The sequence below is a fragment of the Myxocyprinus asiaticus genome, chromosome 4 (assembly GCF_019703515.2).
Source record: "Myxocyprinus asiaticus isolate MX2 ecotype Aquarium Trade chromosome 4, UBuf_Myxa_2, whole genome shotgun sequence".
Classification (NCBI taxonomy): Eukaryota; Metazoa; Chordata; class Actinopteri; order Cypriniformes; family Catostomidae; genus Myxocyprinus; species Myxocyprinus asiaticus.
The window spans coordinates 23212845-23239643 of NC_059347.1; the positions used below are offsets into that span (position 1 = coordinate 23212845).

The 26799-nt window shown below is 39.8% G+C and overlaps 1 protein-coding gene across 2 annotated transcripts in view; it reads left to right on the plus strand.

Annotated features, from left to right (window-relative positions):
* The window catches only part of LOC127432277 (cotranscriptional regulator FAM172A homolog), a 221560-nt gene that overhangs the window by 16916 nt on the left and 177845 nt on the right, over positions 1-26799 (plus strand). For both annotated transcript variants that reach the window (XM_051683180.1, XM_051683183.1), the window contains exons 5-6: positions 8087-8152; positions 10430-10621. In XM_051683180.1, coding sequence (XP_051539140.1) covers positions 8087-8152; positions 10430-10621 — 258 coding nt within the window. The remainder of the gene's footprint in view (positions 1-8086; positions 8153-10429; positions 10622-26799) is intronic.

The window sequence follows — 26799 nt, forward strand, 5'->3', positions numbered from 1 at the left end:
GTTATTCTAAAGAAAATTATTATTATTATTATTATTATTTTTTACTTTTTATTTAAATGTAATAACTTTCTCCACCTCTTAAAAGGATAGTTAATTCAAAAATTAAAATGCCATCATTTACTCACCCTTATGTTGTTCCAAGACCGAATGACTTTTGCTCTTCTATGGAACATAAAAGGAGATGTTAGGCAGAATGTTAGTCTCAGTCACCATTTACTTCCATTGCATCTTTTTTTTTTTTTTTTTGGATACAATTAAATTGACTGGTGGCTGAGGCTGTAGTTGTGCCTAACTTCTGCTTGTTTTCCATAGAAGAAAGAAAGTCACATGGTTTTGGAACATTGTGAGGGTAAGTAAATGTTGAATCTTGTTGTATCTCTTTAACCATTTTTTAAATTGCATTACATCATCCAGTCAAATCACAGCTGATAAAATCAAGTCCCACCCTCTGTTATTTGCCATTGAATATTCTGTTTCACCTGGAAATGTGTCACATAACGGAAGTTAAATGCTTGTGAATGCTGCTTGTGAATGCTGAAAGTAGTCTTTTACGGCTTGGATCTGAAAACAGACTTTAAAATTCTCACAAGTATGATATGAATTCATGGTGGAAATACCACATGATGTTTATTTACTTTCTTTTTCTGACAACATCAACAAAGAAATGAATAAACATAAGTGGAAAAAAGAAGAAAAGCAGAGTTCAACCAAGCTAATATGCTCTATTTGGTTTCTTAACCCTCTCTCGAATAAGCCACTCATAAAATAAACAGCATCTCTTTCTCAGCAAGGTTCTGTTGACCTTGTATTTAGTCCTGGTCAAAGCAGGGACTACCTGATAAGCACCTGTCCTCGTTTTTCAATTCCTCCAGGGATTCTCGTCTCGCAGAGGGTCAAAGTTTCATATGACGTTCCTCTTTTCTTCCACATGGAACACAAATGTCTTATCACTCGAGCACTAAGGTCAGCTGGATTGAGTGATTGAGTCGTGATACCCCATCGTTGTGGGAGGTCTCTGTTTTTTTTTTGTTTTTTTTTTGCTATTATCTCGCTCTATCGCTTCCCCTCACTTGTTCCCTTCACCTGGGAGCCCATGGACCCCTCCTACTTGTTTGACGATACATTTTGCTTTCTTAAAAATCTTATACAACATTGCACTTTATTCAAGGGGTAGTTCACCAACAAAAAATAATAATCTGTCACGTTGTTGCAAACTTTTAAAACTTTTTCTTCCCTGTGAGACAAAAGGAGATGTTAGGCAGAATGTTTGCCCCAGTCATCATTCACTTTCATTGCATTTTTTTTAACCATGCAATGAAAGTGAATGGTGAATGTGGCCGAACATTCTGCCTATTGTTTTTGTGTGTGTGTTCTACAAAAGATAGAAAAGTCTTACAGGTTTAAAACAACATGAGGGTGAGTAAACGATCGCATGATTTTCATTTCTGAGTGAACTATCTCTTAAGATCCTCAGCTGTCTATTCACCTTATAGCTTGCCCACCCAGACGACATGCTCTGGTCAAGGCCACCGTGGCGTCTCTGTCTTTCTCCATTTTTCTGTTGCTTCCTCCCATGCTCTCTTTTCTCAGCTGTAGTGTTGTGCGTGAGCTGGCAAAGGATGTTGTCCATGTGGATTAACGGTAACCCTCTCCCCCCAGACGCTGTGTCTCTCCATCGCTTCCCTGCAGATCGCCCCGCTAAGACTCTTTCTTCCTCTATGATCCTCCAGATCACAACCCACTACATCGGCAGCCCATAAAGAAACCCCCGCCTCAAGTCCAAGCCCGGAGCTGACCTTGTGTGGTCATCCATTGTCATTTGCGAAATCCATATCACTGGCTGCTGAGACGTGGTTACGTGGTCATTCATGGGGTGAAATCACTATTGCGACAGATGTGGCTTAGTGGTTTGTTGGCTTAGAAGGAGACAGAACTGTACAAGATTGTGAAATAAATTTTGACAGTGACTTCAACTGAGAATAGTGATATACAAATATATCGGCCAGGCCAATTAATTGGCCAATATTTGGCTATTTTGAGATTATTATCTGCCGATTTTCCAACTGTGTCCGATTGCCAGAATAACAGAAATGGTCATGCGGTCTTGTGTCAGTTCCAAAATCTACTGACAATGTTATATATAACTATAATATAATAAATAGTTCATATTTTTGTTTTATTCAAATGTTTTTTGTTTTTTTAATTATTGTGTTAAATAAGCGTTCATTTAAATTAAGCGTTTTTTTGTACGTCTTATATGACATCATTGAATTGTATTATGCATTTATTACCATCAGATCAGCCATAGGCCATCTTGATCTTTAGATATTGGCATTTGGACTTTTAAAAACTCAGGTGACATGACGAATACAATTTTCCTTGATCTTTTAGCATATATATAAGGTCATTGTACAATAAAGTAATACTCTAAGTTTCAGAAATAAAAACTTCCTCCTCACTGCATAAAAGAGTATTTGTTGAAACCAAGCTGCCAAAACAACTCGTTCTCTACTTCCTCCACATTGCCTACTTTACCTTATCACTTCTGTAGCCCACCCAGTAGTGAGCAGTGATATAGCAAGGAGAGAGCAGGTCAGTCAAGAGCAGAGATCCAGTCAGGGTATGAAATTAACTTTTTTGCCCACCAGCTCCAGCCACTTTGATTTTTTTATATTTTATATATATAATATTAAAATGAAATATATAATACCAGGCAGCATTCTAATGGAGGCTAAAGAGTAGACAAGCACAGAAGAGAAACTTATTGTTCAAGAACCATTTCTGAGGTTGTACTGAATTATGACACATACAATGGTTCACCTGTGCGAGACATTCTAAAATGCTTACTGTGAAAAACGCTTAACATGGCTTAATATACAAGACAGTGATATTGGAAGATCAAATTCAGAATGCACCTTATTGATGATGCATACTATATACAGGCAAGCAGATGAGCCTAGACTAGATGACTGGCTGAGATGAAATAGTGATGCGTTTGAGCACCAAAATGCCAATGAACCTCAGAACACAAGGCGAATCACACACGCACATCGCCAGCTTTTCTTCCACCTGTTCTTCAAAATATAATCAAGTGTGCTTCTTCAAATGCACGTCTTTGTGTCTAACGGCATTTATTGTCATTTGTCACTCCGAGACGTCTTACAAGTCGCCTGCCACAGTGGCTGGTAGATGAGCAAAATTACTTGCTACAGTGCATGAAACACCTGCATTTGGCGGGAGGCGGGTGCTAATTTCATACCCTGGAGCCAATCATCAACAATGGACATTTACTGTCAATTCTTAAAGGAGAGGCAGCACCAAAACCTTGTTGTTTCTCTCCTCGCATGTCATTTTATCTGTAGGAGGGCGTGGAAGGCAAACACTAATATTCTATATGATTTTTTTTAGGATATTAACTATGAGGATTGATTCTCTGTTTCTCGCTATGTACGCCTAGGGGGAACTCCCTCAGAGACTGCTAGTGACATGGAGATTGTTTGAAATTGTTGACATTCAGCAATGTTGATTGCATCACATGTGAAGGCTGTCTGAAAGAATGAACTATATGAACCCAACGTTCTCACTGATTTTCGCTTTGTATGGCATAAAATTCTGCTCACAGGGTGTTTTGCGAGTCTGGGGGGTAAAAAGTTAAACCTGCGAAAATAAATCTTGTCTGAAAACTACACAAATAATATATGAACAATTCAGAGTTGTTTTGTGAAGACAAGAAAACACAGCCCAGAGTTTTCCAGAGATTGCTCTGGGGCATTTCTCAAGCTCTTAATATGAACTGTCCAAACTCTGTGTGAGTACTAGAAATACTCATATTTCCCTGTCTTTTCCTAATAAGAAATTATGTCTCTTTGTTAGTATTGATATCTCTATACAAGGACTGATGGTGACAGCTTTTTTCAGGTTTCCCTCTACCATTCAATTGTTTAGAATATCAGAACAAATGAGGAAAAGGTGACAAGATGATACCTTTCAGATAGGGTTGTCTTTGTATTTTTTCACTCTGTAATTAATGTGTGCTTGACCTAAGCTAAGCTGAGTGTTATTCTTTCAGACAAAACAGTTTTGCATTTCCTGAAACAAAAATTGATTTCATAAAGATGTCACTGTTAGCCCCACTTTCTTTTAAAGTCTAAGGATTTTAAAGGCTAGAATTCTGGATTGAACTTCCATGTTAATTTAGATACAGTCCCTCAAACACATAGTGAGTAAGCATGTTCCACGCAGTCACACCTCTTATCTATAAAACCCCTCGCCAACGTGTTGGACACATGTTCAAACATCAACCAGGCCTAACGGACATAAGCTGTCTCAAGCAGTACCCACACACTCTTTCAAGACCCCTAATTTGCTTCTCCCTCATATATCAAAAGAGAACCACCTGAGGCACTGAAGCAATAATGTAGTATAAATGAAATTTCCTGCAAGGCTTATTGATGTCATTAAACACAAGCATATCGCACTTCACAACCATTTTAGTCTTCATCAGAGAGCTTGACATTTAGTGAATTAGGTACTGTTGAGCTGCGCATGTCTTCCTAGCGTCAGCGCTGTCGCCGCCTCCACCACGGCCGATAGAGATATCCGTCATCTCATTTAGGCCGGCTGACCGCTTATGAGTGCTAATATCCCATTGCATTAGCTCATTTGAGCCTAATGTACTTTTGGTGTTTGTAATCAAATAAGCAATAGCTTAGGCTATGCCTAATGGCTTTAAATAAGTATGTAACCATTATGATTGTGTCTAAAGAAATGTCTAAGAGAATTTCGGATGTGTCATGATTGCATGATTGCGTGTGTAAATTCATATACAGGTGTATTGATTTTTTTTTTATCTCTCTGTCTCTCTCTTTAGTCTTTGCATTTAAAGTTACAAATGAAAGTGTCATTCTCTTTTGGCCTTTTTATGATCAGGGCTCAACAATAAGGATGGCCCAGGACCAGTGTAAGAAAGTTTCGGGCCTGTTGACGGAACAGCTACTTTACATTACCGTTTTAATGTCTTAAAAATTAAAACATTTTTTATTTAGCAAATTATACTAATGTAAATATGTCATCAAGGTAAAGCAATTTGGCTAGCTGCCATCTTTGGTTGAAAACGCATCAATCTTACTATGTTTACATTTCTCATCCACACTGGAATGGCATTTTCCTCCACCGAAAATTGAGACTTTTGAAAACTTTCTCTGGTACAACATGCTTTGGAAAACAGTGATGCTAGGATGCTCAAAACAGAGTTTTGTGTACGTGAGTGTGTAGATGAGGTTTTGCCAAAAATGAGTGACTTGGCATTTGCAATGATTTTAAGCTTTGGTTGCAAATTGAAAAAAATAAATTAATTGTTGCATTGTGCTTTTAATTTTTTTTTTTAATTTATTGTAAGAAAATAAAGTTGAATGAAAAATGAAAAAGGCAAACAAATATGTTAATTACCAAAAAAATATGGTAATTGTTGAATTCTGATAATTTTTTATTTATAGGAGAGTAGAGAAGTTTAGAAAATAATAGAGAGAGGTGGAGCATGATCTAGAAAAAACATTGTTTTTGCTTGTTTATGAACATGTCAGACCTTTCGTCCGAGACAGTGTTGAATACTGAAAAGTATTCCCATTGGTCTAGAGTCTAGACCATATGCATCACACTAACTTTATCCGGCAGCTCAGTTTTACTGCAGATTAAGACCTCACACATACAGTGACACCAGAACAGCTGACAGTCTTAGCCGTCAGACACGGATACCGCTCTTTCACCTTCACGCCTCATTCCTGTAGGGTACACAAAGTCCTCCAAAAAGTCCTCTCAGCATGACAGGAACAGTGTTTCCTAGAAGATAAGCCCCATCATAGGGGCCTGTTCTGCTGACTAATGCTAAATCACAGCCACTATTAAAGATCCACGCTTCGTTAGCGCATTTGCCATCCACCTCTTAAAACAATGTATTTTCAGCTGTCATAGATTGTGAGCAAAAGCAAAACAAGAAAGAAACGCACAAAGTTGTTCATGTCACTGAACCATGAAACTTTTGGCCAGGGGTTGAAATTGCATTGTGTACATGTTCTTTAGCAATGTTGCTGGAGGGATAAACACACCATACATCAACACGCTACTTGTACTCCAGATTTGCCCTGCTTTAGGCTGACAGCGCCTGTACACTCTGCTCTCTGCGCAGAAAAAGTTAAATCCAGACAGTTCCAATTGTCTCATTCACTGGGGCTATCTAGAGTTAAACTGCATGTACTTTGCATAAACATTGGGGTGGTGTCTAAAAGTCTGGGCAGATAAACTAAGTTCGAATTTTTACCTTAAATATTTTAAAAATTCGAATAATATTCTAATTTTGAAGTCAGCTGATTTGTTTTTAAATTGACGTTGTTTCCTTAGTCCACAAGAGGGCACATTAAATACATAAACTATAAAGTATCGTTATATAACTGCAAATAACATTCCTAGCTTTTAAAAAACAGCATTCCATTTTCAACTTATGTGCATAAAATAAGTAAACAAAAATTTTAGCTGGTCCATATTTTCAAATGTTAATTCAAAAGTAAAATGAGGGGGGGAAATGCTTCAATAGATAGTTCACATGGTGTTACACTTGCACTGATTCCTACTACTCCAGACTCAAGCTTCATAATAACAGTGAAATACCACATTGTTTTTATTCAGTACAGTTGTATGTAGAGTAGCAATATTCCCAGATAGCAGTGGTATTCGGCTGAACTCTGTGGTGAAGCGGCTCAGACTATGAGCCCAGGCCAGGGGCTGTTCAAACAGATGGAACACAACAGACTGGAACCGAACGCGAGGATCTCGAGACAGATGCACATTTCCAAGTTGAACATCTTTCCTGACAAAGTATTTAAACAACTCATTGCTTAATCTGAGAAATGCTTATAAAAAAGCAAGACACAACGGCCAAAGACCTCCACCAACTGTAAGGGGCTGTTCACACCGAATGCTTTTGCAACCATCCATTTGTTGTTGTATCTAAACGCGCGCTAGACGAACGTCTTTGTTTTGCTTTGTTTTTGTTTATCCAGCATCTCGTGCTGTTTTTTTTAGATGATGTGTCTAATTAAAAAGAACTTTAAAAGCATCTTGTGACACCAGGTTTCTGTTAAACTGTATTTGTTGCAGTGTGTCTAGCCTTTTTAGCGCAAGAATGCGATCGATCTGAAGTCATCGTCAGCGCTTGGCACAAATCCAAAATTTAAATACACAGTTTTAGCATGTGAATGTGCATTTTTTCTTAAATTTGACGAATATTCAAAATTTTCATAATATTGTTACAATATTTATAGTGAAAAGTTGAGAATGCTCTAAACAGCATTTTGTGTGCTTAATTGGAAGCATGGACATTTGACCTTTTGTATAAAAGAGTTAACATGGTCAGTGTCATAATTTTGCTTATTTGATTAGGTGCCTAGAAGTAATGCAGATTCTCAAATAGTTCTTATTCATTTTACATCTGTGACGAGGGCATGGCTGGGCCATAAGGATGGATGCCCGGCGCTGAATCATCCCAATCAGCCGGAAGAGGGATAAAGGTGCCGGAGACGCCAGTTGGAGAGAGAGCTGTGTGTGTGCGTCAGTGTTAATGTTGAGTTGAAAGTCTTTGTGTTGAATTGAAGTCTTCTTAAATGTTAATCCGGTTCCCGCCACCTCCTTTCACTTGAGCAAGAGACTTTGTCTGTTACAACATCATTATGTTTCTTTTTTCTTTTTTTTTTATTGATCAAAATCTTAAAATGTGTGTTTGATTTTGTTTTTCGTAAATGGAAAATTATGTTGCAGTTGGTCGGCTTACATTTGTTTACTTTTGTGTGTTTCACTAGCTGTATGTGATATGGTAATATGTTTATACTTTAGAACACACAACCTAATATCTAGATAGTAGAATATCTCCTATAATTACTCCCTGCAATTCTGTTTTATGCTTTTTATGCTATTTTGTTCCATCCAAGCATATCTTTTATTTTACTATAGTCTTGTCTCTCACTGACTGGAAGCACAGGTCATTTTTAAAATGAGTTTGAAAGACTTATAAAGATGTCTGTCTTGTATCCTGTAGATCATTACAAAGTATGTTTATGAACGCTTGGAGAAAGACTGCAACCTGAAGAGAGAGATCCTTCCTGTAAGTAATGTTTAAAAGAAAAATAATGTTTTGTGATGCATGCAGTTTGAATCTAAACAGAATTATTGTGAAATGTATGTTGTTGCGCTTTATATAGTTATATAAGATTACATTGGTTTATATTGTCTGAAAACTAGATTTTAAGGATGGTATTCTTCGAAACCTAGCCATTTTTCAAATATCTCCTATTCAAATTTAATGTCTCAAGAATATACATAATATTGTGGTGTCACCACACCACATTCATATAAACAATAATACTATGATTGTATATTTTAAGAGGTATATCATTAAACTAAACATCATTTTTGATAGCGTGTGTTTGCACTTGGTAGAAGTAGAATTTATGGCCTTTTAAAAGCACTGTATATTACTGTACATAAATCACCTGTACAATGCTGGCAAAGGCTTTTATGAGCTGTTTTGTAGAGAGTATTTACCAAATGATGTTCTTGGAGTCTTTATTGTTGTCTTTCACAGAGTTTCATGGGCAAAGTTACCTGTGACCAACTACACTTGGCTATTTAAATCCATTTATCAAAAGAAAGTTGAAAGAATGGTATATGAAAGACAAAAGATAAAAAAAAAAGTAGAATAGGAAGAGAATTGTTAGACAAACAAATCCAATGTGTTTAGTGATGCACTGATATGGAATTTTTTGACTGATACCAATAATTGATAATCAACAGCCAACAGCGTATTGTGGCAATTCATTTAGCTTTTTTGGGTTTTACTCTTTTAACTGGAGCAGCTAGCTAATGAATTAAAATTAAGAAGTCATTTAAAAGCTTAGAATCTGAACTTTATAATGTATGTAGGCAATATGACACTCTTAGCTACTTGTTTTTCATTTGTTGACAAATATTAAGTGCTCTGTTTCAGAATTTATGAAATATGCTAATAAACATAATAGGACTTGGTAAAAACATCATATGTTCGGACAGTGATGTGGCATGTATCGTTGGAAAGGTCTCAATTAGTAGAATACAGCATATTTGTTTACTCGCAACATTTAAAGAATATTTGTACGTATGTGAAAAACATATGCCAGGGGACAACCACAGGTTTTGTTTTTTTTAAAACAGCAAGACATTTAACTTGGCAAAGCATCGCTAAAAGCGAAAGACACAGTGCAACAGCCAAAGTTGTTCATCTGCCTTCTGTGCACATAGAGCAACAATAAAAAAAAAAATACACTGCTCTCTTGTCTGAACGACCTGTAAGTCATATACAGATGTCACTTTTTGCACCGGTTTTACTTATTACTTCATGAAGCATGGCGATGTCTTATGGCTTGCACATTACCAACAAAAATAAAATGTGCAAGCAAAAATACCATAAAAAATTATCGGTTGAAATGATCAGCTGTCATTTCACTATTGATATTGTTAAAAATAATTATATATTTCCTAGTTGTCTGCAAATAATATATCAGCTTCCAATATATCGCACTCTTCTAAACATTATAAACATTATTTTCTCATATATACTAATTTCAGGGTTTGATCAGCACACAGGAAGTTTGTGGCATGTTAAAGTCAAGAAGGATTTGTTGCAGTGTAATGAAATCAGCACTGTCCTCAGCAGCTGGCAGTGTCTCTCAGCATGCAGCGTGGTTCATTAGAAATTATTCCAGGCTATGACTCACTCCGCTGTTCCTGTAGTGTCCTGCCCCACTTTAATAAGAGTAACTGTAGTTGTTGACACACATCAGGGGATTGAAGAGCTGCAAAAAAAACAACAACACAAAAACATATTATAATCGAATCGTGGCTCACTGAGTTTGCCAAGTTTGGCTAAATGATGCATTTTAGGTTTCTTGTTCTACTTAGTCCTGTAGTAAGTGAAACAAACATTAGTGAACTGTAGCATGTCAAGTCATTTGATTGATTTAGGGCACTAGCACACTAGAGAAAGCTCTGATGGAGCATTTGGTGGATAGGATTTTCAAAAACTTGACCCACCTGTCTGTAATTCTCATTGGTTGACAGATGACAGGCTCAGAGTGCATTGCAGTGAAAGTTTAACATTTCTCAACTTTTGGTCACATGACAGCGTCACATTTTCTTGCAGTTTCCCAGTATGTCTTAGAGATCACCAATGAAATCGATGCATTTGCAACATTCTCTGACAGCGTAAACTCTAGTGCGTTTCATTGTGGGCCACCCTGTTCCCTGTACAAATTGGTGGTCAATATCTCTTTTTTTTTTTTTTTTTATATTGATTTTTATAATTTTTATATAATGTTTTTATTTTTTTATAAATATATTCCATCAGGTTGATGCAGCTGAAGATGAACCAAAAAGCTTTATTTATGTGAGCGAGGATGCCCTCACTAATCCAGAGAAGCTCATGGTTCTGATCCAGGGGAGTGGAGTGGTGAGGGCAGGCCAATGGGCTCGACGCCTCATCATTAATGAAGATCTCGACAGTGGGACGCAGATCCCCTTCATTAACCGCGCCAAAGAGGTGGGTTTCATTTTGTCGTGTTGATTATGTTTTTAGATTAGCAAAAGAAGTATTTTAGCATGATATGTGGTTAATTTACCTTTAACCCCTGTTGTAAAGTAGTTATGGGTAGTGTTGAGTGTGAAGTATTAATTTTATTCAATTATATTTTATCAGATTAATTTTTAACTTAATTGAGACTATTTATGCAATCCATGTTGTTCTGAGGTCAGCAGTCAATCAAGTAATAATGTAGTGTCTTTAGCACTGCATTTATTGAGAAGGAAAGATTTCATGGTGTAAAGGGACAGGTGGTATTTAAGGAACCTCCACTGGAAGTTGTGCATGTGTATGTCTGTTTTTTGCATTGTTTAAAACAGTGTTTTGTTTAACTGTTTTTTAAGAGATTTTACATTGGACATCCAGTGGCAACCCAACATGGTACCACAATTATTTATCATGCAAAAGTAAATAAAAATGTTCTTATATAAAAAATTGTAAGTAAGAAAAATTACAATGAACTGCACAGACCCAAAAATATGCTAATATATTAACATGATAAATTGAAATTGTCTCTAAATGTATTTTTATTTATTTATTTATTTTGTTTCATGCTCTTGCTAGCCAATAATTCACCACACATAACAAAGTCTGGTCACCTCAAGCTGTTTATTTTTACTAGATGTGATCTTGTATTTGATGTAGTCAGGGTCTCATTTTTTTTTTCCTCTTACCTTGAATATTTCTGTTCATGGTTTCCAAGGATGAGGAAATCATGCAACCTGTCCATATTGGCATCTGCCTAATTTGGCTAGGAGATGAATCTACGCCAGAATACTGTCCAGTTTAAATGGACGCACAAACTTTAATATCAATTACAAAAGATATGGGAAGTGTTCTCATCCCCCTGCTGTCTGCGACCCTATCAGAACATACCTACGACTCATTTTGGGGTCACGACTCACTAGTTAAGAACCACTGGTTTAATATCAGTAAAACTAATATCACCTGCTTGTTGTCTGAGCAACAGCTGTCTCTCTCTCCTCCTCTATATCCCCTCTTTACTCTCTCCAATCTTTGGATATTTATTTACCCAGCAAAAGGAGCTATTTTGCAGTTACGTGTGTACTGTAAACTGTAATTTAGATTTTCATTTATTTTGTCTTTCGGAGGACGTATCCCCGAGTGGAGTTATTTCCGTCCATCGCGGCTAGTCGTTTGTCACGCTGCCCGCCGCTACCTGTGTAATTTCATCGGCCCATGCGTTCAAATTGACTTAAGGGAGATCTCCCTCGCTCCTCCATCTAAATGTCATAAAACACACACACACACACACGCACACACTCACTCCCACATTGATGTCTGCAGGCAAAGTCACTTTTCGCTGGGAAAAGATGGACAGAGACAGCAAGTATGTATGTGCGTGTGGTAGACAGTAAGGCGGCTTATTGCGTTTGCCGTGGAGCTGCGTTCTGGGGGCGTACTGAGAATGCACAGTGTGTGGTGCCGACCATTTATCATTCTAAATAATGACCCCAGCTTTGCTGTGACATCATCATAATAGCATTTACAGAAAGAGAGATTCCAGAGTTTGTTGTGTGTATCAGTATGACAGAGGGGATGTGGCTGTCACTTTGCTATATCTGTATTGCTGAGGGGGTATGGATGCGCTCTGTGATTCTTAAAGTGACGGCTTGTGTTTGGAATTTCCTCTGTGATAAACAAGGCCACCTGAGGCCATGTGCCGAATGTGCTTTGATGTGAGATCAGTCTGTTCTTTTATCAGGTGTGTTATTCAGATGGGAATTGGTTACTCTCTCACAAACAGATTTCATTGCTGCCTGATCTGTCCTGTGAAGCTTTATTAAAGATTATAGGATAGAAATATTGCGGTATGGAAATAAAGCAGTTTGATTTTGAGTTGCTTATACATTTGATGCTGGCTGTAGAACTTTGTGACCATCAAACATGTTTGTTTGTCTCTGACACAGAAACCAAGTCAAGTCTCATATCTTTTGTCATGAGTCCAAATCAAGTCTGAAGTCTTAGTCTTTTGCCATAAGTCCCTGTCAAGTCTTAAATCTCTTTTGGTAACACTTCACTATTTTGCAGGTAAGTTTTATAAACCCTGTTGCAGGGCTGTTGATTTCTTCTATGAGAGGCTGTCTTGTATGTTTTGCAATATTCAGAGAATATAATATCTCCTTGTACACATGAAGTCCAAGTCAAGTCTCAAGTCAGTTGTCTATGAGTCTAAGTCAAGTCTCAAGTCAGTTACCTATGAGGCTAAAGGCTGGGTTTTACTAAAATGCTAGGTTTCTCATTTACAAATTATGTGTAGGACTACAGATAAAAATTGGATGTCACACACCCAAAGACTCAGATCGCACACTACCCGCCTGTCAAGTCCATCCGAACACAAACTCATGTGGAAGCACATGCCCTCCCATTCTAGGAACTGCATGATAGATATAAACAACCATAGATTTATGGGAGTACTGCTGTTCCTGTTAAACTGTGTTCTGAGTCATGAAAGACACAGGCTAAGAGCATTTGGGTGTGGTCTTGGGTTGGAAGATGCTAGAGACTGCAACGTGAGTTGGAGGTGAGTTGGATAGTTAGTATTTGTTTGCCATCTCTATTTCTTGAGCTTTGTGGCCCTGCACTTTCGATTTCAATAAGCTTATAGCTTCAGATTTGAGTTGTGGAGCATCATACACTAGGAGATTTCCTCTATATTTGGCTCTAAAATATCAAACATATTTGATATACTCTGACTAGATGGAATCATATAATGAGGGTAAGAAATCAGAGTCTGTGCCCATCATATACTACATGATTTTCTGTGAAATCTGTCATCTTTGACTGGCCCAAAATCTGCAGACTAGCGCCACCTAATGCATACAGGCATTGACTCAGCCTGACTGCAAATCAGAGTTAAATTCAGTGTTAAAGTTGTGAAGTTTAGTCCAGCCCTAAGTCAAATAATTGTGTTCCTTTTTTGTGTGACTTGTATGAATTCACTGGTCACCATTGTCTTCATTAGCTTATTTCAGAGAAAACAAAGCACCTTTTAGAGGAAGATGATTCAGTTGGCCAAATGAGAACTGCAGCAGTCTAAAAAATAAATAAAAATAAAATAACCCAGAAATAATTAACAGTTTTGGAGGACAGAGGAAGTAAACAGAGAAAAAGCATTGACAGTCAGCTGAGGACAAGGTTACAGTAATCAAGCACTCTCCTCTCAGACCAAGTCATGACTTGTTTTTATTATTTTTTTTATTTTATTTTTCATCATCATCATCATCCTTTCCTGTGCTCTCGCACATTCTGTCTTTTCTGCTTATTTGCCTATTAGCTCAATTTAAACTATTATTGTCAAAAGATGACACTAGAGATCCAAGTGCGGAGGTAAAGAAACAATGTACTGAATATTAAACACAGCAGAGCTGGCAAAGCGTGAGGGGAACCCGGCACTGACTGCAGCTTGGAGATGGAGGGTGTGTTCGTAGGCTTGTGTGCATAGTGGTAGTGTGGAGTGCAGATCCGTGAGGAATTCTCTGGAGAATAGTGTGTTCTTGGTCTGTGTGCGTCATGGTAGTGTGAAGAGCAGATCCGCGAGGAATCCTCTGGAGGATAGTGTGTTCGTAGGTTTGTGTGTAGAGTGGTAGTGTGAAGAGCAGATCTGGTGTAGAGAGACAACCGATGAGGTATAATCAGGTGAAGCATCAAGGTGAGCGATGCAACCAACAGGATGTTAACCACAATCCGGGCACTATGGCGAAGACTGGCAACCAATATAGAAAACACGCAACAGGACCGACTAGGGCAGTGAGAGAGTGGTGAGTAACTAAAGACACAACAACAATCTAGCTGTGAACATGAAACAGAGTGGGGTAAATATTGGTAGAGAACAAATCAAGATCAGGTGCCGCTCATCCGCTGAAAGTTGGCATGATCAGCGTTCCCATGGAAACAATCAGGGTTCCCATGGAAATGCTGATTCCACAAGCCAGTGGCACCTGAAAAATGTGAAGAGAACATAAACAGAAAAGGAACAAACCAGTGGACTCACCGAGACCATGACAGTACCCCCCCATCCCAGGGACGCCTCTTGGCATACCCAGAAGAGTTACCATGATGAAGATGGAACTGATCGATGAGGGCGTGGACCAGAATGTTTCAAGCTGGGACCCAGCATCTCTCCTCAGGCCCATAACCCTCCCAGTCCACCAGGTACAGAACCTCTCTGCCCATGCACCTGACGTTGAGTAACCGCTTGACGGAATATGTCGGAGCGCCCTCCACTAGGCGAGGCGGAGGTGGGATGGGTGTGGAGGTATGTAAATTAGACCAAATGTCTGGTTTAATTCTGGAGACATGAAACTTGTGGTGGACGCAACTGAGGAAGGGGGGCAATTTGAGATGGACTGCCACCAGGCTAATGACCTTCATGATGGCATCCACCTCCACCATGAACTGATGTGAAGGGTCGGGAGTGTTTAGAATGGGAGCAGTTGTAAACCGTTCTTTTAATTTAGAAAACATGGCTTCAGCCCGTGGGGACCAGCAAAACTCAGTACGGATGGAGGTGAGATCCGTCAGAGGCGCGGTGAACTGGCTGTAGTTTCCAATGAAACGGCGATAAAAATTGGCCAAACCCAGAAACCTTTGCAACAATTTGCGGGAATCTGGTGTTGGCCAATCGGAAACTGCTCTGACCATAACCAGGTCCATATGCATTCCCTTGGACGAGACGATGAACCCCAGGAACGGAACCGATTGAAAAGCACACTTCTCCACCTTAACGAACAGCCGGTTTTCTAGCAGTCGCTGAAGCACCCGCCTGACATGCTGGACATGGTCCTTGATATTCTGGGAGAAGATCAGAATATCATCTAAGTAAACAAACACAAATCGGTCCACCATGTCCAAAGTACATCATTCACGAGCCCCTGGAAGACAGCGGGGCTGTTGACCAATCCGAAAGGCATGACTGAATATTCAAAGTGCCCCCTATAGGTGTTAAAAGCTGTCTTCCATTCATCCCCCTCCCTGATCTGAACAAGGTGATAAGCATTGCATAGGTCCAACTTCGTGAAGACGGACGCTCCCTGCAATAGTTCGAAAGCTGAAGACATCAACGGCAAAGGATAATGATTCTTCACCATGATGTCATTCAGCCCCCGATTATCTATACAGGGTCTAAGCGAGCCATCCTTCTTTTCCACGAAGAAGAACCCCGACCCTGCAGGAGAAGAGGAAGGACAGATGAGACCGGCTGCTAGAGAATCATTGATGTATTTATTCATGGCCTCCCTCTCGGGAGCAGAGAGTGCATATAACCGACCTCGTGGGGGAGAAGTATCAGGAAGCAGATCGATTGCACAATCATACAGGCGATGAGGAGGAAGGGTTGCGGCACTGAACCGACTGAACACCACCCTCAGATCATGGTATGCCACAGGTACTCCAGATAAATCTGCCGGATCATCATGAAATGAGACACAAGTCTGGACAGGAGAGACAGCAGAGTTAAGACAATGGGACAGACAATACTGACTCCAGGCAAGAACAGAATTGGTTAACCAGTCTATGTGAGGATTGTGCATTACCAACCATGGATGCCCTAACACAACCGGTGCTGACGGAGACTGGACCAGGAGGAAGGACAGCTGTTCTGAATGGTTGCCGGAGATGTGGGTGAGTGGTTTGGTGGAATGGGTGATGATGGCCAGGGGTGTGCCGCTGATGGTGACCTCTGGAATCCACCATCTGGAAGCCGTGGCAACTTCCAGGAAATTCCCCTCTGCTCTGGAGTCCACCAAGGCAGAGACAGAATGGCTAGTCAGTCCGTACTGCAGTCGGGCCGGGAGAAGAGTCCGTATTGCGGGGGGTTTGCTCGGTGGAGTTGCGCTCGCCAGTAACCGCCTTCCTACCAATGAGCCTTGGCTTTTGCTGGGCAGTTTGCGGAGACGTCACCGGCACCAGCACAGTAGAGGCAGAGTCCTTTGGCGATGCACCGCTGCTTCTCTTCTGGTGACAGCCGTGTCCTCCCGATATGCATGGGTTCTCCCTCAGACTGCAGCTCCGATGCCCCGGCAGCAGGAGTGGGGTGGTGGTGATGGTCAGCCGGCTTGGGATGTGGAGAACGACATCGGCTGCGTCGAAGCACGAGATTCTAGTTCATTCTAATAGCCAGATCCACCAGGTCATCAAAACGGGGAGGCAAGTCCAAGGCTTAGATTTCATCCTGGATGGTATCAGATAATCCATGCAGCAGCAGGAGCGGCCATTGTCCCACATAGCGGTTCCCCACTCGCCGGCCTCTGAGGGGAATCCGGAGGGCTGCAGCGAGAAAAACAGTGAGCACTGAGAGAGGAATGTGCGGCATGACCCCGCCTCATCTGAGAATGGAGCAGGAGGGTTGAGACGGGGTTCCGAACGTCCAATGCTGGGGTGAACTGCTGGGTCCAGTGCGGGAGCTTCCGCAGTGGGACCAGTATCGGGAGGCAGGCAAAGTTGTTGGACCAGTGATGTGAGCTCCGCAAGCTGAGACGCCATCATCTCAAAGACACTGTTGGAGATGAAGATCTGGTCCTGCTGGCAACCCAACAAAACTCCCTGCTAAGCAAGCGCAGACTGAAGGTTAATGTCCTCCGCTGGATCCATCCTTGGCTAGATTGTTCTGTCAAAAGATGAGACCAGAGACCCAAGTAAGGAGGCAAAGAAACAGAATTTATTGAATATAAAGCGTGAGGGGACCTCGGCACCGACTACAGCTTGGAGATGGAGGGTGTGTTCGTAGGCTTGTGTGCGTAGTGGTAGTGTGAAGTGCAGATCTGCGATGAATCCTCTGGAGGATAGTGTGTTAGTAGGTTTGTGTGCGTCGAGGTAGTGTGAAGAGCAGATCCGGTGTAGAGAGACAACCGATGAGGAATACTCAGGTGAAGCGTCAAGGCGAGTGATGCAACCAACAGGATGGTCACCACAATTCTGGCACTACGGCGAAGACTGGCAACCAATATAGAAAAACACAACAGGACCAACTAGGGCAGAGAGAGAGAGAGAGTGGTGAGTAACTATACACACAACAACAATCTAGCCATGAACACGAAACAGAGTGGGGTAAATATAGGCAGAGAACAAATCACGATCAGGTGCCGCTCATCCGCTGAAAGTTGCCATGATCAACGTTCCCATGGAAACAATCAGGGTTCCCATGGAAATGCTTATTCCACGAGCCAGCAGCACCTGAAAAACATGAAGAGAATGTAAACACAAAAGGAACAAACCGGTGGACTCACCTAGACCTTGACAATTATACATTTCATTATTGTTTTGGCTCTTTTCCTCTCAGTTTGGTTGGGCTCGGCTCATTGCTGTTTTGGAAATAGTCATCATTGTCTGAGGTACAATGAAGATCTTTTTCACGGTCTATGTGTCCATTTGTTCAGTTTTTAAATCAGTATAGAATTAACATTGGTTAATGGTGCTAAGTAGGCCAAACATCACGTTTACTATTACTGTTGGTTATGGGTTTTCAAAAGCTAAGGATTCTAAGGATTAAACTTTGGTGCATAACTTGTCACATTCTGTTTGTGCTGTGGACATGAATGGTTCCTGAAATCATGTGGCTTACTGTTACTTCTCTAATCAATCAGACTAAGACATTTTGCCTGCTTTTTTTTGCTGCTTATTATAATTACTGTTGACAAACCCTAACACTAAAAGAATTTAGCAATTTATTTACAATTAAGAATGTCCCTGAAAATCACCAAAGTGAAGCTTTGTCATATTTAGCTTACTTTTTTGGGCACTTTTGTACTCAAACTATTACTTTTTAGGTGCACACATACACACTCCTACTGTAACTCATGTGCTAGTATGTAAGAAAAGAGTGTGTGTTATTCCCAGAGTGGAGAGTATGTGACAGACTATGGACGTCAACAGCAGGCCGAAGTGGCAGCGCTGGGAAAAAGGGCCGTAGTCTTGACAGCTGGGCTGCAGAGAGAGAGTGTATGTGTAAGAACTTGTGTGTATTTGAGAAGGAAAGCAAGCTTGCTTAATGACAGCTTATTCCTTCATGAGTTTAACTCCTGACTGCCGACAGCTCTGCCTGTTGCATCATGGAAGCAGAATCATTACCTTATGGCCCTGTCAGCAGCAGAAGAGCTTGAATGGAAGAGAACAGGAAACAAGCGCAGAAAATGGTGGAGGTTTGAGGAACTGTGGGAGTTTGACTTCACTCTTATTGCAGGGTCAAATAACAAAAAGCCTGATTTGGGTAGGGGAGTGCTGTAACGCATTTTGTCTGCAACTCTGTGTTTTTTGTGCTCAAAATGTGTCACAAACTTTGATATTATTTTTCTGTATTCATCTTAAACAAATTAAAGTCCTCTACTTATGCCTAAACTTTGGTAATTAGTAACATGTATAAAGAGTTCTTTTGCTGCAACCCAACTATGGGGATGGGTTGCAACAGTTAGTGAGGTTGGTTGTAACACTAATTGAAAACATGGACATCAGTTTGAATTTTATACATTAATTTATTGTGGTATGTGAAATGTTATTTTCATACATAAATTTTTATTGGTCCCATAAATCCTGTATTTTTACAGTCTTACTACGTGTAATGTCACCCTAGGTTACCCCTGCTTAAAAGACCAGGATGCTGGTTCCCAGCCTTAATAAGAACACTTGGTCAACCAGCTTCATCAGACTATGCTGGATGAACGGCATGACTACCTGCTAGACCAGCACCAAACCATTTCCAGTGTAAGCCAGTATGGGAATGGCTGGCTTAAGCTGGTCTTTTTAGCAGGGACAATTCACCCCAGCTTACAACACAACCTGTTTGCCTGTACCGTAAACTAGCTTGGTGTTTTTGCCGGTATGATTATACATGCATTTTTTTTGCTGCAGTATTTTCAAATGGCAAAGCTACTTGCTGATTTAAACACTTATGAGCAGCCCCTCCCTCCGCTATCGTCTGGATTCGGCCGTTTTCTCACAGTGCCAGATTTATTGCTCACTCAGAGCATCTTGTTTAAGCCTGCAGTTACTCTGACATTGACCCAGCCAAAATGTTGCCGAGGCTAACGTGAGGACGTGACTGGAAAAGGTGAAAGGATTTCTCTCTCTCTCTCTCTCACTAGCTCTAATGCTGAAGGCTTGAGATCTTTTCCCCACTAGTGGCTCTCAGGAAGCATGAGTGAAAATGAGCTCTTGACAGAGGCAATAAATATAATGCAAGTCTTCCAACACCTCTAACCAGCATCCTTGGCAATCCTTGGTTGTACACTTGGCAAGTGTAGTTTCGGTCATCCAGATATTTCATACATACAGAAAATGTGCATACTAGGGGTGTAACGATTTGCTATGATTCTTTACCTAACGATTAATATACATCGTGAAATCTGAAATTTGGTCACGATTCTATTTAATTATTTTGGAACGATTATCAAAAATGATATATATAAAAAAATGCATTACATGATATGAATAGGAATATGTTATAAAGACGTAATATTGTACATATAGATATGTTACATGCATATTTGATATCCGATATAAATAAAGAATAACAATGTCTGATGCAGCTTCATGACTTGATACAAACACACACAAACATCAGGTAAACTGTGAAATAAGTGTAATGATTTGCATTTCTTGTAACGTTAACATTCATTGCACCAATAATTACAGATGAAATGTCATGTGCAAGTGATTAGATCCATCTATAATTCGAGCAGTGAAGAATGAAGAATGAAACTATCTATTAGTAGCGTGTAAAGGTGGTTAAACACGGGATGAGGTAACCGCGAGTTCCCTATTGATTTTGGGATAGGGAGAGAGGTGGCTGTACGGAGACGGCAGCTCGGTTTATGAGACACCATGCAAGATAAAATGATCTTTTCTCGGCTGCCGCATGTCATTGACCAATCCCTGGTTGGTTCCCATCTGAATTCGCTCCCTGTTTTCTTTATTCTGTTGCATTCACTATAAGGAGAATGAATGAACGAGTGAGTGTTTTCACAGCCACGTCTGCCCACGAATCATATTTATTTAAGCTAAGTTCTACTCGTGGTTAAACTGTTTTGTGGAGATATAACAAATTTTATGGAGATACAAAAGCAATATTAACATAATATATCATAATTGGAGAAGCAGCAGCCATCCATCTGTTTTATCTTATATAGGATGAACTTGGCCGCTTAAACTTTCTTAATTTCAAAGTGCGCTTTTTTCCCTTTAATCTCGCATGCTCCACTCCGTGTCTGGTGCGAGAAAGCTTGTGTAATATGAGACGGTCATATTGGGTATTAATATAGTAATGATAGTTGATTCTTAAATTCTGTAATCAATGCATCAACATTTCTTTGACGGATCGATGCACCTCAATGCATTTTTACACCCCTAGTGCATACTATATGCAGTATACATACTGCATACTGCAAAAATATAGTAGTATAGTAGTATGCTATTCCTGAACATAGCCCCTCTCACCTCTCTCCCTCTTTCTGTCATCCTCTTGAATTACTCGTATTATTTCCTCTTCTATTTCCCACTCATTTTTTTCTCCTGTTCCCTGTCCATGTTTTCTTTGCATCAATCTCTGCCCTGAATGTTTGTTTTTGCTGTTGCTTTGACCCGCACCCCCTCAATAAACTCTACCCCTTTCCTCCCTGACCCCAATCGACCCCCATAGTGCCACTTTCTCCCTCATATGCACACACACGTCCCAAACCTCCTCTCTGCTGACAGTCCTCTCCATGCCCGAGAAAAAAAAAGAAAACGTCAGAAAAAGAAACAAAAAAGGGCATTTCGTTAAGAATAAAGTCTTTAATAAAAAATAAGATCCGTATCCCCCCTCCCCCTTCCCCGTTCTTGTTAGTCAGTTAGAAGCGACTCTGGAGACTTGCTAGAAAGAAAGAGGGGGTGTGGTGTTTTCAAAAGTGTGTCAAAAGCCTAGGGGTTTGTATCTGCCCAGAATTTCAATGGGAGGCTGAAAGGGGCCGGGAAGCGGGCAAACTCAAACACAGGAATCTTGTTTAATTTCTGTCATGTTGCTCTTTTTTTCACCAGATTGATGTCTTTTTCAAAATCGGCTCACCATCTTACTCTGTCATTTTGTGCACGTGGTGTGATACTGTACACTATATCTATCTTCTCTCTCTTTCTCTCCCTTAAATCCCTCAAGTTCCCTCATCTCTTTCTTTGCCTGCTCTTTCTTTTTTCCTTCCTTCCCTCCCTCCTTTCCCTTTTTACCCCCCCCCCCCATTTGTGATTGTCAGTTGATCCATAGCTCAGGAGCTGAATGCTAACCTACAGCATGAAAGATGCCATGCTTCCTGTATATGGGGTGTACAGGGGGAAACGGGTGCCCCTCAGTGACATTAACTATATAGAGAGGCATGCATCAGGACACTGGGGGTAACTTGCTGGAAGGTGTAGAATTTACTGCAGTTAAAATCAATGAACTTGACACCTTCAAAGGGCCGTGCAAGGCAGTGACTTGCTCTGAGGTTAAAACTGAGTTTTTTTTTTTTTTTGTGGGAATCACTGCTGTCAATAAAATGCAATAATTACCACACCCCGGCCTGGAAAGAGTGCAGGCAAGCTTGAGCTGAATTAAAAATTGATCAGAAAGAGGAGAAAACATTATTTTTGTAGCACTTTTCCCTGCTTGAATCTCATCAGCTTACTGGCTGCAGTTTCTGCTTCCTCTGTTTGCCTTTTTTATGGTTTCTAACACTCTCTCGCTCTCTGACGTACAATTTACCATGTCGTTGGATGTAAAAAAAAGATATTTGCCAGTTAATTGTCCTCATGTGTACTGAGGTGTGCTTCAGCCAAGGCTGCATTTACATGCATAGAGTTTACATTCCTTAATGCAGACATGTACATTGAAAGGCACCACAGCATTTATTGATTGCATCCTGATTTTGTCTGACTCTCCCCACCTCTGTTCCTTTATCTGACTGTCAGAATAGGCATGAGAAGAGGGGAAGCTCATCCATAGTGTCCCAGTTGTCTCACTTTCACATGGCACACTTTGAGTAAGAACGGGCTATTTTTCATTAAATGCACATGAAAATAAACACACTCACACATCACTCATCAGGGATCATTCTGATGTTGAGTGGACCATCAGAATTGACAATCTGGTCTTATCGTTGCAAAAAGATTTCTGGTCAATCACTCTGGGATGTCACTGAAAGGGTGCAGGGCAGGACCACGGCATAGAGTGCAACAGTGCCCGCCCAGTTTTTTAGCATTTTGGTTACAGAAGTATTTTTGACATTCATTTGTTCCACAGGGATTTCATAAAAGTACTTTAAAAGATTTCTAAGCCATTAACCAAGCCAACCAGGTCTGAGGTGAATCACAAACTTTGATTTGACGCAAAAAAGTATTTTGAACTGTGGAGATTGTGTACTTAAAGGAATAGATCACCCAAAAATGAAGATTCTCTCATCATTTACTCACTCTCATGCTATCCCAGATGTGAATGACTTTCTTTCTTCTGCAGAACACAAATTATGATTTTTAGAAGAATAATTCTCTGATTCGTGGATCTTTTTCTGCTGGATCATGGAAAGTGTAGTTATTCACTAACAATTCTGCAATGAAACAAAAAATTTAAAGAAGTAAAAAAAAATAAAAATAAAACAAACGTGAACTGATGGCCTCAACAGAAGCATATACCATTGATTAACAACCTTGGAATTCATGGTTGGCCTGTCTTTAATGGTTTATAAATTGTTGTTAAAAATCAATTTGCCTATGGAGAAAATGAATGAGATTTTCACTTCTGGAACCAGAATGTTGCGCTCTAATACCTCTGTTATTGTTTTGACATGGTATTGTGGTAATTCCATGTTGCTGTGGACATGTACGAAGGTAATACTGTAGTCTTTTAAAAAACATAGGAGTATTGAGTAAATACCATGGTATATGAATATTTAAATCATTCAGTGCTTTGTTTTATTACGTTATTGTATAAGAGGTTATGATATTGATTCAGTTTTGCGGGGTAAGAAATATTAATATTATCCAATTATTCAGAAACTAAAATTTGTGTTATGGAATAGATTAAATTGAAATATTTGACCTACAGTAAAATTATGACACCGTTTATTTTTTTATGGTAAGAAATAAAATTTGCCCTCATAAATGTAATCCAGGGGGCAAATATTGTCCCTTAATGGAAGAGTTATTTCCTTACACAACAGGGTATTACCGTCTGATGCTGAGAATATACCATGGTATCATCAGAGTACTTTTTAAAGGAGGAAAAACACCTTAAATGGACCAAAGCAGGAAAAACGTTATGAAACAATATTGGGGATCATTCATTCATTAGGCGAAATGTTGATCATTAGATTTTGCTGCAAAATGAACTAATGATATGATGGTAAAGGCAGCCAGCGAGGTGTGTGTAGTAGGTCGTTTGACACTGCGGGCAGTGCGTGAGTGTCCCAGACGGATGGCCTTGTTTAGATTCTCTCATACAACGCCTGTGGCAGTGTATGAGGTTGATCTTCGCTCACTCTCCTCTGGGACGACTCCAAGGCTGAATGAAGTGTTTGTGTGAGTGTGGCAGAAGAGGAGCGAGAGAGCGATATAAAATATATTCCAGTACTATTAATAGGCTTCATTTCATTGTCCTGTATATCAATCTTTAACAACATACTCGAGCAGAAATCTGACTCAAACGAGAGATGCCCATCCAGACATATTGATTAGAATTTCGCCTTGTGTTCTTGGTAATCTTAAGGGCCCTTTTCTGTGGTCCGGGCTCTTTAAATTTTGCATGCCCTCCCCTCCGCAACGCTTGGTCGAGGTCAGGGTAACCAGTTCGCCAGAGTTGTTACAGGAAATTGAGTTTATGGGAGAAACAGAAATGAAGGTGCGTGGCTATCCGTGGAGGACTGCTCGGGAGGTCAAAGTTCACCCCAGCTGCAAAAAAAACATAAGGAAAAAAACATGCCAGAGTAGCTCTACGGGTAAATTGGCCCGTTTTGTGAGAGCTTGATCGATGGGGAGGAACCTTTGGCGCAAATAGGGGTCTTGACCATATTCTGTGGTTCAATGAAAGCGAGGAACAAATGTATGTATGTTTTATTTTTTCACCCCACATTACTTGAAAATAAATATAAGCGAGGGGAAGACTGTTCTCAAGGACCTTTGGCTCACATTCAGATGTCCAGAGACCTTCACATCCATAAGGCTAGTGCATGATAATGAAGATGGACCGAGTGGCCCCGTTCCAAATAGCTGCCTCTCATTTATGAGCACGGCTCTTTAGAGGACTGCCTAGATCAGAAGATATTGGCATTACAGCAGCTGCTTCCATCTCAACTGCTTGAATCATGGGATGGAATGGCTGTTTGGATAGAAATATTAAACAAACATCATGTTGATTAGAATGATCTTATTTTAATTTTAATCAAATTGAATTTATTTATTTTTTTCAACGTTAAAATACTTTTCTTAGCCAGCTTTAATATGCAGATACAACTTGAAGTAAAAAGGCATGCATCAGTTATAAGTAAACTGTAGTGACACTACACTTCCAATCACTTGCATTCATACGCATCTGAAAGCGGGAGACTGGAAACCCCAGCTCATGTGAAGAAATGTAAAACAAAAATTTAAGTTAAACATTGACCTGCAAATTTGTATGACGAGAAGACGTGTAACTAAAAGAAGATAAAAGTGTCACACACAGACTTCTTTCCTCAACTCAAAGAATACATACTTCAAAGCTGCTGAGTGACTAGATTGTGTATTTTAACATTTTCAATGTAATGATTTTTTTTTTTTATTGTTTTATTTTTTTTTATAATGATCAGGTTCAGAAATTAAGGGGGGTTTGGGGTAAAAAAAAAAAAAAGGCAACAAAAATGCCCCTGAAATCCAAAATGTGGGAGCAAAAAATGTCCTCAATGTAACATCTGAAATAGTTCTAAATATTCTATTGTAGTCGTTGTTATACATATAATGGCATAATTATGAAGTAATGTTGTTTTTATTCTTAGGGTAAGAGGTAATTATTCTCAATATTGAGAGTTTGTATTAATGAATAGGTTAGAATAGTATTGCACTGTAGTATTTGTTATAAACGGATGAGACAAAGCTTATGTTTAAAAAAAAATAATATGCCCACATAAAGGTAAAAAAAATGCCTCTGAAAAACAAATATAAAAGTTAATTTCGTAAACTGTTTATGATATATTATTTATGAACTCAAAGCCCTGAAGTGTGACATCTTATCCTGTCAGTTGCGGAGTCCAAAGTAGTTTTACATGCTCAGAGCCTAGTGTGACCACAGCTACAGCAGCATTGGCTCAACCAAAGGCATGAGTTTTGGGCAGGACAACATATCTTAACAATGGCAGACAAGGGTACTGTTTGAGAAACAATTTCAAGTTTGTATTTTTTTTATTTTATTTTTTTTTAATGTTAAAAATGTTTTCCAACTTTTCAATTTTAAAATCATGTCCCAGTTTTTACAGAGTTGACTATGAATAATTTATTTGTAGGTTGACTATAAGAGTATGAAGAGTGTGAACATTGTGGCTGCCAATTTCAAAACATTGCCTTGTTAGTTCGGGTGATCTTATGATGTCATTATGATGAGTTTGAGGTAGTACATCCTGTGTGTAAATGAACAATTAAAGACAGGGTTGGGCCAGATGAGACAGTACGAATGTTTTGGAAGCCTGGTTGGGAACAATTATTATTTTTGCAATTCTGTTTGGTGACTCTAGTGGCACAGAAATTAAACTCTTCATCTTCAGATTTTATGGTTCCAGTCTTCTGTATTGTAAATAGCAGTCCCCACCAAATGTGTGTGTATGTGTGGGGCTAAATAGGTGAGAGAATTATGTATCAGAAGGTTAAATATAGTGGCTGAACCACTGACCTCCTTTTCGGCTAACACACACCTGTCAGACCGCCACCAGGAGAAAGAGAGGCTTTTGTCAGGAAATATTCAGCTCTATTACCGGCACCTGTGAATGAGCTCCTGAGACTTGGTGAAAAAAGCAAGCTTCTGAAACAAATCAGTGTGTGTGAGAGCGTGTGTGTATGCGCAGACCTGTCACTCGCTCTCTTGGCTGAAAGTCGGAGCAGGAGCTGTGGCGTCGTCGGGTGAAAACTTGGGGGGAGACATCAGCATTCCGGCGATG